This window comes from Mesoplodon densirostris, assembly GCF_025265405.1.
Source record: "Mesoplodon densirostris isolate mMesDen1 chromosome Y unlocalized genomic scaffold, mMesDen1 primary haplotype SUPER_Y_unloc_1, whole genome shotgun sequence".
Classification (NCBI taxonomy): Eukaryota; Metazoa; Chordata; class Mammalia; order Artiodactyla; family Ziphiidae; genus Mesoplodon; species Mesoplodon densirostris.
The window spans coordinates 2,135,401-2,148,340 of NW_026778236.1; the positions used below are offsets into that span (position 1 = coordinate 2,135,401).

The 12,940-nt window shown below is 34.8% G+C and overlaps 1 protein-coding gene across 1 annotated transcript; it reads left to right on the forward strand.

Moving 5' to 3' along the window:
* Positions 1–308: 308 nt before the first annotated feature.
* On the forward strand, positions 309–11,479 carry LOC132482961 (RNA-binding motif protein, X chromosome-like; the record flags this gene model as incomplete). The annotated part of the gene is made up of 8 exons (XM_060088237.1): positions 309–417; positions 1,136–1,242; positions 3,167–3,263; positions 3,312–3,386; positions 5,287–5,417; positions 6,599–6,702; positions 11,162–11,287; positions 11,398–11,479. Coding segments are annotated over exons 1-8 (831 nt in total), but the record flags the coding sequence as incomplete, so codon positions are not given.
* Positions 11,480–12,940: the final 1,461 nt, after the last annotated feature.

The following is a 12,940-nucleotide window of genomic DNA, read 5'->3' on the forward strand; positions in this document are numbered from 1 at the left end:
TGCTTATTTTTTTGTTGTGTTTTGGAAAAGAAGCCTTGAACCCTGCAGGTAAAATAATTTACAGTTGCCTTCTAATCTAGTTTTTACATACAGGTTTTTGTAAGATATCTATAAAGAATGGAGCATTTGTTACGCCAGTGCTTGTTTGGCTTTGTGTTACAAGTTTCCTCTCTTTTAAGTAAGAAACGGCAAATATTTTCACTGCTAAAGGGTACTTCAGTTGAGTTATAAACAGGTGTAATAGTTTTTGCTTATAATTTATTTTTTGCTATATGTATAAAGATATATTTTTCATTACTTACAGAAAAATGGCGGAAGCAGATCAGGCTGGGAAACTGTTCATAGGAGGCCTCCATGCTGACACCAATGAAAATTCTCTTGAAGTGGTATTTGGGAAATATGGTCACATTATGGAAGGTAATTTTTAAAACCTATATATATATATATATAGATATATATATGTTCGAAGCAAATGTGTATTAAACACACACCATTGAACAGCTAAGTTAAAGTGCTTTTTCTATTTGTAACACATGAGCACTTTTATTTAAAGTTTCTGTTTGTTATTAGGAAAGCACTGGGCAATGAGTGAAATTGTATAACTTAGGGGCTCCTACTACTGAGAAGGGCAAAAAGCAGCGTTTCTTTCTTCACCCCAGCCACGCTTTGCAGCATGCTGGGTTTTACTTACCTGACCAGGGATCAAGCCCATGCACAGTGGCATGCGGCATGTGGATCTTAGTTGCCTGACGAGGGATCAGACCCGTGTCCCCTTCATTGGGAATGTGGAGTCTTATCCACTGGACCACCAGGGAAGTCCCAGGGCTTTGTACACATGCTGGGGTCATAGGACATGAAATGGGATGAGATAGGCTAGCTGTAGAATGGTTGAAATTATTGACTCTATTTTTAAAATACTAGAAATGATATAAAATGGAAAGGGTTTTTTTGCTTTATTTGTTTTTGGTTTTTGTTTTGTTTTCAAGTAACTTCCGGGAGGCTGTTACTGCACTGTGTCCATAACATGAAATTAAGGAGGCCTTATGAGAAATTGTCAAAGGATTGATTATTTTGAAAATATGAAACGTTCAATTTTATGTGAAATTTAAATTAAAAATATTTATGTATATTACAGTTATGTTGATGAAGGATCAGAAAAAAAACAAGTCTAGAGGCTTTGCTTTTATTACTTTTGAGAATCCTGCAGATGCAAAGGATGCTGTCCAAGATATGAATGGAAAAGTAAGAGACTTTAATAATATTTTGTGTTCTCCATTTATTACTATTTCTACATTTTTTTTTCTAATTTTTTGAAGTAACATGATGCCATATAAGCCTTCACTCTCCATTTTGTCACATAAGTACTGGATTGTCCGGTTGGAAGGAGATTGACATTAACATTAGCTTTAACAATATATTTTAAACCTGTTTTAGCATTCAAATGTAAAAGTAAATAAGTTTTAGCCTGTAGAGCTCTCCGCAATATCCCGTACTGTCATTTTTCAGTCTCGACTTTTTTGTACTTCAGAGTCAGTCTTCCTTGTGTCACTGTTACAAATAATCATTTGTCCCTTAAAACTGTACTTTTAATTGCATATTTGCTCAAAGAATATTTTTATATTGTAGGTAATATTTTTCCCATTTTATATTGCAGGTAATATCTTTTTATATTCATCATCCTGTGAATTGTTCATTGTTAAAAGTACTTCCAGTGCATCTCAGTTCTCATAGTGGGGAACACATACATTAATTCCCTTTTTCCTATAGCTTGGTTTCTGGTATGCTGCAGGCACTTGGCACATGTTGACCCTTTTACTTTACTTTCATATTTTAAGGTATGATAGTACCTAGAAGTTGATCTTGACTCATGATTTTATTTTGGGTGCAGAGGTAAATTTGTGTCATGAAGTATAGTTGACCCCCATTTTTGGTTTGTTTTCAGCACAAGAACGTGTAGTCTGTGTAGACATTATTCTTCAATTCTTTATTCAACAGATATTTTATTGCCAGGCATTGCTTTAGCAATTGATTAATGGTTGTGGGGAATACAAAATACCTATTTTCTTGGACACTTGTGTTCTAGGGTGAACGATGAGAAACGTACAAGTAAAACTAAATACAATTTCATATGCAAAAATATTAAGGAAAATAAAGTAGGTAATTTCATTAGAGTTTAAGGGGAGTGGATTTCTATACATATACATCTAAGAATGTTAAATCCTGAATGTTGGGAGGGAGGCAGCCATTCATAAGTGTATGGGAAATATTTTGGACCCAGAAACAGAAAAGGAGGCCCTAACATGGGAGCACATGGCTGTTGAGGCTGTTTGTATTGGGCCAGGGCCCATCCATATCCACCAGAAATCTTAGTAGGAATTCAGCATTTAAAATTGTTTTCCAAGGATAACATGAAACAGCTAGAGTGTTTTACTTAGAGCAATTATATTATGATTTAAATTATGTTTTCAAAAATCACATTGGCATCTATAGAAGGTTAATGTAGGAAGTTGTTGGGAGATTAAGAAGTGTAAGCATTTCTGAAACATAAGAATATGAAGTACCATTATAAGAAGTTACTCTTGGGGGACATGTTCAAACAATTGAATAAGGCAAGAAATGTTAAGGACCAAATAAGTGCTCTATTTTAAAAAAAAATCAAGGAAATTATTAGAAGTAAATACAGAAGAACAATCATGTTGGAAAATTTTCTTTCCCTTAATATTTAATAAATGCTAAAAACAATTAGAGTAGGAATAACCATTTTGAATAAATAACTGAATAATTTTATTTTTTAAATGACACGCATACTTTTATATACCCTTGGGACACTGAAAACTTTGAATGGTAGAAGTAGAGAAAGGAAGTGAGTTTAGTTCTCCATTATAGAAAATAAAAGGGTATATTCTCTCATGATAAGTGAGAGGTATTAATCTTCTTTTAATACCAGAGGACATTTCAGGGAGCTCTAATTGCCAATACGTACACTTTGTGTTGGATGACTTAATGAAAGGCAGTTACTAATTAAGTCTCATTTATCTGGCATGGTGAAGGACACCATCATTTCAGAAGAAAATGTTTGCTTTGGGGAAAAAATACTGATCTTGAACTAGAGCAGTAGTAAATAAATTTGATGCGATGTTATTAATGTTATACTTAATCTGTTTAGTCTTTGGATGGAAAGGCAATTAAGGTAGAGCAAGCCAACAAACCATCTTTTGAAAGCGGTGGTACACAGAGACCACAACCTCCTGCAAGAAACAGGGGCCATCTGAGAAATCCGAGACATGGAAGAGGAAGAAATCGAAGAGGAGGAAATGGAAGAGGAGGAAATGGAAGAGGAGGAAGTGGGAGCGCAAGAGAGCATCCCTCACCTGGAGGACACCTGGGTAATGTTTTCAAATACAAGGCTGCAACCAGAGGACCGAAAAATAGTAGGTTTAACTGTATAGAAACCTCTCAGTTTTTATTCCATCCTTTATGAGCAAAGTAGTGTGTAAGAACTATCAGATGATGAATCACATTGATAGTCAGCAAGTATTTCTAAGTGGTGAAGAAGTATTGTAGTTATAAAATGACTTAACTAGGTAATGTGCAAAAAGTTAATCACTGTACAGGGGAATAGCATAAATTTTAAAGTAAATTCAGTCTCTTTTACCATTATTACTAATTGCCTCTTTTCTTCGAGAATTTTTCTACAGAGTTTCCTACTGTCGATCATACATTAGAATTTTTCACTTTAGGACCAATATCTTGATATGAGTTTAAATCAATGATTCATTCATAATCTATTAAAAATACATTGGTTAATTTTATTCTGAGAGTAGCCTTATTGCATCATAAACATCCTAGAGAATCTTGAAAACTCCACAACAGAAAATAAAAGTCACTCAGAATATCCACAATTCAGGGCTAAACACTTCATATTTTAGGTTTCACCTTGCAGTATTTGTCTTAAGTATATGTGTTCAGACATCTAAGCAAATCTCCATTGTCATTTTGATATGAGGCTTTTCTACCTGGGTCTCTGGTATGCATTTGGGAAAATACCTGAGGGAAATAAATAGAGCTTTAGATTCTAAAAGGTGTCTTTGATCCAGGAAAAGAGTAAAAAGCTCTGCTTCAGAAATATGTATGTTTTCTTTGTGTGTGTATTAGAGGAGAAAGTCGTTGAAAATGCCTTTTTTTGGATTTTTTCAGAGAAGTTTCCTACTTAGTAAGAAAAGGAGGAAAAGCACTTTGCATTTCAAAAACTTCCATATATTTAACAACCTCTGCTTCATCTATTAACCATAACCAGTCTTCAGAAATAAAACATTTAGTTTCTTTTTGTGATAATTACATGTGTGAATTTTAGGAACTGTTTTTTGAAACTTCAGTTAAAGGGTGTGCCCATTTTAAGATAACACAGTTTTGTTCTTTTCCCACTATCTTGATCTTGAGAAAAGTTGACCAGTTCATATTCTGCCATGTGTAAGAATACTCATTTTTTTCTTGCCTGTGGCAATACAGGGGAATTGGAATATACCTAAACATCTTTCTGGTTAGAAAGGTAACACATAAATTTTCAGTATTTAGTGTGCATTTCTTAAATACTATTAAAATTGAACAGAACGTAGCCCTTTTCACCGAGAAATTAACATTTAAGAGTTGATCTGTGAATAACACAGGCTTGAACTGTTGATCAACTTAGAAGCAGATTTTTTTTTTCGATAAATACATATAACATCACTACGTGATCCAAGGTTGGTTGAATCCATGGATGCAGAACTAGGGATACTGGACCAAGTGTAAAGTTATAAGCAGATATTCTCCTGCAAAGGGAGTTATTTGTATGTATATACTTAACTTTTAGGTAATGCATTTTGTATTCATCTTTTTTTATTTTTAATGTTTTGATTTATACCTAGGATGTTGTGTTTTTCAAAAGCTTCCTTGACACCAGAATTATATAACTAATAACTTAGCATCTTCCTCCTAAAATGATGAACAATTCAGTTTTACATTTAATATATCCAGGTTTTCCTGTACTCTCTCTCTTCTCCCCAAACCGCTGTCATACCAGTGGTTCTTTAGTTTTTTCCTAGATTTTCCAAACTGACATTTACGGTAAGTCTTTGAACTCTACTAACTTATGTGTCATATGAGGAAACAATCATATTGGTTTACACAGATAGGAAAGCTGAAGACTGGAGTAATTGTTCAGTGAAAATTTATAACAATAAGTGAAACTTGCCCAATGAAAAAATGTTGATTCTACTTAACTAAAAAGATTTCATTTAAACACAGGTCGTGGTGGACACCCTCCTAGTCCCAACGCGAGTTCTTCCAGGGGAGCCTTTCCAGTTAAAAGAGGACCATCTTCGAGAAGTGGAGGTCCTCCTCCTAAGAGATGTGCTCAAAGACGAAGCAGTAGTGGGGTGGGAAGAGAAGGTAAATGCTATATAATGCAGAAACAGCTGTTTCTCATTAATGAGAGTGAGCTATTTTAAACAGAATGTTTAAGCAAAACGGAAAATGAGGAGTATATGAACATGTTAACCAATCACTAATTTATTTATTGATTTGTGGTTGGGAAATAATTTTTCAGTTTTTGATTATAGATGTAGTAGGTGATTAGCACTGCAGTGGGGAAAACATTGCTTGTAAGTCCATGTTTGCTAAAGAATTCCTCTTAATTTAAGTTGCTGCTAACACTTTTTGGTTAGTAGGCTTCTTTATCACATAGTTTCAATATCAGAATTTTCATGAAAACTATGTCCTGTGAGAGAATGTTCTGGTCTGTAGACTAGTTTAGCTATGTATATTGGCTACCTGGTTTTTTATTTAATTATTATAAACAATAATTGAAACTTGCCATATGAACTGTAGTTTGTGCTCTTAACTTTTTTAGCACTGTTTTCTGATCCTTAATATGGTACAGACTTGAAACAGCCATTATCAAATTGCCATTTTACGTGTAGAATATGAATGAAGCCAAATGTAGCACGATATTGACTTCAAAATACAACAGAAGCTAAGAAGCCTACCCTTTCCATTATTAGATGGTTAGCCTAGTGAACAAACAAGAGAAGAGAGCAAACAAGGACCTAGTGACCTCCAGGAATGAGGAATAAGAATTAACACATGAAGAGAACATTATTTATGGGAGATAGTTTCATATTTTGGAAGCGGTACAGTGTTTTTCAAATGAGCCCTTTATTGCTAATAAACAAGAGAAGTCACTATTGCTATCATCATAAAAGGTCAATAATTAAGGTTGTACACTTAAAGGAGAGAGCCAACCACTTGGTGGTTGAATATGTGACAGTAGTTACCAAAAATCAATGTTTTGCTCAAATTTTGAGAAGTTTTCCTTACTGCTGGTAATTTAAAGGTTATGCAAAATGTATAGGGAACGGGAGATGTCAGAAAATGAAATGTTTAGTGGTAACATTGAAAGGGAAATGAAAACGTGCGTAAATGGAATTTTAGAAGGAGTAGTTTTTTTAAATGATTTTGGAGAGTGGAAGGATATCAGACTTTTGGATTTTTCTTTGAAACATTACTGTCAATATTGAGATACTTACATAAGCATTTTTAAATTAAAGGTTCAGTATCACATGGAAGAGAAAATTATGGAGGTCCTCCTTGTAGAGAGCCAGTCTCTTTTCGGAGAGTTGGCTATATGTCACAAAGAGATGGTGGTTATGCTATTAAAGATAGGTAAGAGAAAACACAATATATGAATTAAGTCATGGTTAATTTTGTTGTTCTTGTTGAAATTTACCTAACACAAAATTGAACCTTTAAAAGTGAACAAGTCAGTAACATTTAGTACACTTAACAGTGTTATGCAACCACCAGCTCTGTTCAGTTCCAAAACATTTCATTACCCCAAAATAAAATTAATAAGCAGTCACACCCATTTTCTCCCCCCTTGTCCCTGGTAGGTACCCACCTGTGTCCTTATCTATGAATTTATGTAATCCTGAATATATCACACTAATGGAAGCAAACAATATGTGACCTTTATTATCCAGCTTTCCCTTAGCATAAATGTTTTCAAAGATCATTCATGCTCTAGCATGAATCAGTACTTCAGACTTTTTTTTTTCCGCTGACTAAATATTCCATTTTATGTGCGATTAACATGGTTTGTTTATCCATCTGTGTGAGTTATTCCCATCATGGTGCTGTCATGAATACTCCTGTACAAGCACTTGGGTACCTGTTTTCAATTCTTTTTGAGTGTATATATACTTAAGGAGTGGAATTCCTGGGACATATAGTAATTGTTTAATTTTTTAAGGAACTGCTAATCTTTTCCACAGAGCCGGTACTATTTTACATTTCTGCCACGCACATATACTTGATTTGTTTCTCTGCATCTGCACCAACACTTGATATATTCTGTTTGTTTATTTTTAATTATAGCCAGTCTGATAAGTGGAAAGTGGATATTTCCTTTTGGTTTTGAATTTCATTTTCCTAATAAATATGTTGAGCAGCTTTTCATGTCCTTATTGCTCATTGTATATCTTCTTTGAACAAAAGTATATTCAAGTCCTTTGCCTGTTTAAAATTTTTTCTCTTTTTGCTGTCTGAATTCTTTATATATTCTGGATATGATAAGTTGCATTTAAAGTTTCATCTGCTTTATTTAATTTATTCAAGGAGAAATTATCCAAGCTCCCGAGCCAGCATGGATTATACTCCGCCACATAGAATCTATGCACACGGTTATTATGGACATTTAAGTTCTTGGAATGATCATCCCTCTAGAGGACATAGGTAATATAAAATTTTGTGTTTATATCAAATAAAAACATTCTTTTAAATTATGTGATCGTGACACATAACTTAAATTTATCACATAATTTATGACATTCTTTTAAATTTAGTGATCGTGATGGCCATGGTGGAAGTTGTGATAGAGATTATTCTGCATATCGAAGTGGAAGCTCTAACAGGGATTCATATGGGAGTAACGGTAGGAGCCCAGTTACACCTTGTAAATCATAGAATTAGACTTAACCAGATCATTCTTTACTCTAATTTTATTTCAGTTCCTTAAAGGTAGAACTATGTTTAGCATAGACTTTTTTATAAGTTAAAGACCTTTGAATTGTTTTCTTAATAGCTCACATAAAATAAAATGCTATGAAGGGTAAATGGGCAGTCTCATCTTTTTTTCTCATTACAGAAAAATTATTTTAACATTATTATTATTATTATTATTATTTATTTATTTATTTTGCAGAACTTGTGCCTCTCCCCATAGTGGCCTGTCCAGTTGCGGAGCACAGGCTCCTGTCGCTCAGGCCCAGCGGTCGTGGCCCACGGTCCCAACCTCTCCGCGGCATGTGGGATCTTCCCGGACCGGGGCACGAACCCGTGTCCCATGCATCGGCAGGCGGACTGTCAACCACTGCGCCACCAGGGAAGCCCTACTAAATCTTGTTAAAAGTTGCCACTCTACTGATTATTTAAAAATGCTAAAATAGAGGCTTTTACTGTCCAAGAAACTACTTAGGCTGAAAACTATTGCTCTCTCTTTTAAATAAATATGGAAGCCCTTCACCCTTGCTACATAGTTTATATTTTCATAGCAGAGACAGATAAAGCTTATCTTTTCCAATATTTAGCACTTTGAGTCATGTTATATGATACCAGAAAAATTTGTAATGTTTAAAGTTTGTTTCTCAATCATTAACTTCCCAGTTGACTCCCGTGTTGCACCAGCAGCACGAAGGGTCCAGCTGACATATGGAGGAATCAGTTGCTGTGATAGCAATACGAGAGGTGTATATGGAGGAGGTCCGGAAGGTTACTCAAGCAGCCAAAGCAATACTTATTCAAGTGGTTGTGAGCGTGGAAGACAGGAACAATGAGGGTTTCCACCCTCCGTGAATAGGGAGTACCTTGCTCCCTGTGACTCTCATACAGTAGCTCAGGTTGTGGGGCATCCAGATGAGGTTATGTGGGAAGCCAATCTGAAAGAGAGGGCCGAAGCAGATATTAAAAATAACACTCAGTTATGTACCAAATGTTCTTTACAAAGGAAAAGTTTAAGTTGTCTTCTTTAATTGATGCTTGAATACTACTAAAAGAAAAATGTTGGTTTGTGGGGACGAGGCATATATTACCTTTTCCTCTATGAATTTTTAGACAAAGTGAAAACATGGAATTATTCAAAGTACTTGCATAGTTGTTAATATTAATTGAAATATAGAATTTGTGTTTAAAATGTTCAAAATTTTCAGAATAAAAAAATCAGAATTTTCTTGAAACCTATGTCCTGTGAGAGAATGTTCTGGTCTGTAGACTAGTTTAGCTATGTATATTGGCTACCTGGTTTTTTATTTAATTATTATAAACAATAATTGAAACTGGCCATATGAACTGTAGTTTGTGCTCTTAACTTTTTTAGCAGTTTTCTGATCCTTAATATGGTACAGACTTGAAACAGCCATTATCAAATTGCCATTTTACCTGTAGAATATGAACGAAGCCAAATGTAGCACGATATTGACTTCAAAATACAACAAAAGCTAAGAAGCCTACCCTTTCCATTATTAGATGGTTAGCCTAGTGAACAAACAAGAGAAGAGAGCAAACAAGGTCCTAGTGACCTCCAGGAATGAGGAATAAGAATTAACACATGAAGAGAACATTATTTATGGGAGATAGTTTCATATTTTGGAAGCGGTACAGTGTTTTTCAAATGAGCCCTCTATTGCTAATAAACAAGAGAAGTCACTATTGCTATCATCATAAAAGGTCAATAATTAAGGTTGTACACTTAAAGGAGAGAGCCAACCACTTGGTGGTTGAATATGTGACAGTAGTTACCAAAAATCAATGTTTTGCTCAAATTTTGAGAAGTTTTCCTTACTGCTGGTAATTTAAAGGTTATGCAAAATGTATAGGGAACGGGAGATGTCAGAAAATGAAATGTTTAGTGGTAACATTGAAAGGGAAATGAAAACGTGCGTAAATGGAATTTTAGAAGGAGTAGTTTTTTTAAATGATTTTGGAGAGTGGAAGGATATCAGACTTTGGGATTTTTCTTTGAAACATTACTGTCAATATTGAGATACATACATAAGCATTTTTAAACTAAAGGTTCAGTATCACATGGAAGAGAAAATTATGGAGGTCCTCCTTGTAGAGAGCCAGTCTCTTTTCGGAGAGTTGGCTATATGTCACAAAGAGATGGTGGTTATGCTATTAAAGATAGGTAAGAGAAAACACAATATATGAATTAAGTCATGGTTTATTTTGTTGTTCTTGTTGAAATTTACCTAACACAAAATTGAACATTTAAAAGTGAACAATTCAGTAACATTTAGTACACTTAACAGTGTTATGCAACCACCAGCTCTGTTCAGTTCCAAAACATTTCATTACCCCAAAATAAAATTAATAAGCAGTCACACCCATTTTCTCCCCCCTTGTCCCTGATAGGTACCAACCTGTGTCCTTATCTATGAATTTATGTAATCCTGAATATATCACACTAATGGAAGCAAACAATATGTGACCTTTATTATCCAGCTTTCCCTTAGCATAAATGTTTTCAAAGATCATTCATGCTCTAGCATGAATCAGTACTTCAGACTTTTTTTTTTCCGCTGACTAAATATTCCATTTTATGTGCGATTAACATGGTTTGTTTATCCATCTGTGTGAGTTATTCCCATCATGGTGCTGTCATGAATACTCCTGTACAAGCACTTGGGTACCTGTTTTCAATTCTTTTTGAGTGTATATATACTTAAGGAGTGGAATTCCTGGGACATATAGTAATTCTTTAATTTTTTAAGGAACTGCTGATCTGTTCCACAGAGCCGGTACTATTTTACATTTCTGCCACGCACATATACTTGATTTGTTTCTCTGCATCTGCACCAACACTTGATATATTCAGTTTGTTTATTTTTATTTATAGCCAGTCTGAGAGGTGCAAAGTAGATATTCCATTTTGGTTTTGAATTTCATTTCCCTAATAAATATGTTGAGCATCTTTTCATGTCCTTGTTGGTCATTGTATAACTTCTTTGAACAAAAGTATATTCAAGTCCTTTGCCCGTTTAAAATTTTTTGTCTTTTTGCTGTCTGAATTCTTTATATATTCTGGATATGATAAGTTGCCTTTAAAACTTTATCTGCTTTATTTAAGTTATTCACGGAGAAATTATCCAAGCTTCCGAGCCAGCAAGGATTATATTCCGCCACGTAGAGTCTATGCACACGGTTATTATGGACATTCAAGTTCTCGGATTGATCATCCCTCTAGAGGATACAGGTAATATAAAATTTTGTGTTTATATCAAATAAAAACATTCTTTTAAATTATGTGACCGTGACACATAATTTAAATTGATGACATAATTTATATCATTCTTTTAAATTTAGTGATCGTGATGGCTATGGTGGAAATCCTGATACAGATTATTCTGCATATCGAAGTGGAAGCTCTTACAGGGATTCATATGGGAGTTACAGCAAGAGTCCAGTTACAACTTGTAAATCATAGAATTAGACTTAACCAGATCGTTGTTTACTCTACATTTACTTCAGTTCCTTAAAGGTAAAACTATGATTAGCATAGCCTTTTTTATAAGTTAAAGACCTTTGAATTGTTTTGTTAATAGCTCACTTAAAATAAAATGCTATGAAGGGTAAATGGGCAGTCTCATCTTTTTTTCTCATTACCGAAAAACTATTTTAACATTAGTATTATTATTTTATTTATTTATTTTTTTGCAGCACATGGGCCTCTCACCGTTGTGCCCTCTCCCATTGCAGAGCACAGGCTCCTCACGCGCAGGCCCAGCGGCCGTGGCCCATGGTCCCAACCGCTCCCTGGCATGTGGGATCCTCCCGGACCGGGTCACGAACCCGTGTCCCCTGCATCGGCAGGCAGACTGTCAACTACTGCGCCACCAGGGAAGCCCCACTAAATCTTGTTAAACGTTGCCACTCTACTGATTATTTAAAAATTCTAAAATATTGGCTTTTATTGTCAAACTACTTAGGCTGAAAAATATTGCTCTCTCTTTTAAATAAATATGAAAGCCCTTCACCCTTGCTACATAGTTTATATTTTCATAGCAGTGACAGATAAAGCTTATCTTTTCCAATATTTAGCACTTTGAGTCATGTTATATGATACCAGAAAAATTTGTAATGTTTAAAGTTTGTTTATCAATCATTAACTTCCCAGTTGACTACCGCGTTGCACCAGCAGCACGAAGGGTCCCGCTGACATATGGAGGAATCAGTTGCTGTGATAGCAATACGAGAGGTGTATATGGAGGAGGTCCGGAAGGTTACTCAAGCAGCCAAAGCAATACTTATTCAAGTGGTTGTGAGCGTGGAAGACAGGAACAATGAGGGTTTCCACCCTCCGTGAATAGGGAGTACCTTGCTCCCTGTGACTCTCATACAGTAGCTGAGGTTGTGGGGCATCCAGATGAGGTTATGTGGGAAGCCAATCTGAAAGAGAGGGCCGAAGCAGATATTAAAAATAACACTCAGTTATGTATCAAATGTTCTTTACAAAGGAAAAGTTTAAGTTGTTTTCTTTAATTGATGCTTGAATACTACTAAAAGAAAAATGTTGGTTTGTGGGGACGAGGCATATATTACCTTTTCCTCTATGAATTTTCAGACAAAGTGAAAACATGGAATTATTCAAAGTACTTGCATAGTTGTTAATATTAATTGAAATATAGAATTTGTGTTTAAAATGTTCAAAATTTTCAGAATAAAAAAATCAGAATTTTCTTGAAACCTATGTCCTGTGAGAGAATGTTCTGGTCTGTAGACTAGTTTAGCTATGTATATTGGCTACCTGTTTTTTTATTTAATTATTATAAACAATAATTGAAACTTGCCATATGAACTATAGTTTGTGCTCTTAACTTTTTTAGCACTGTTTTCTGATCCTTAATAT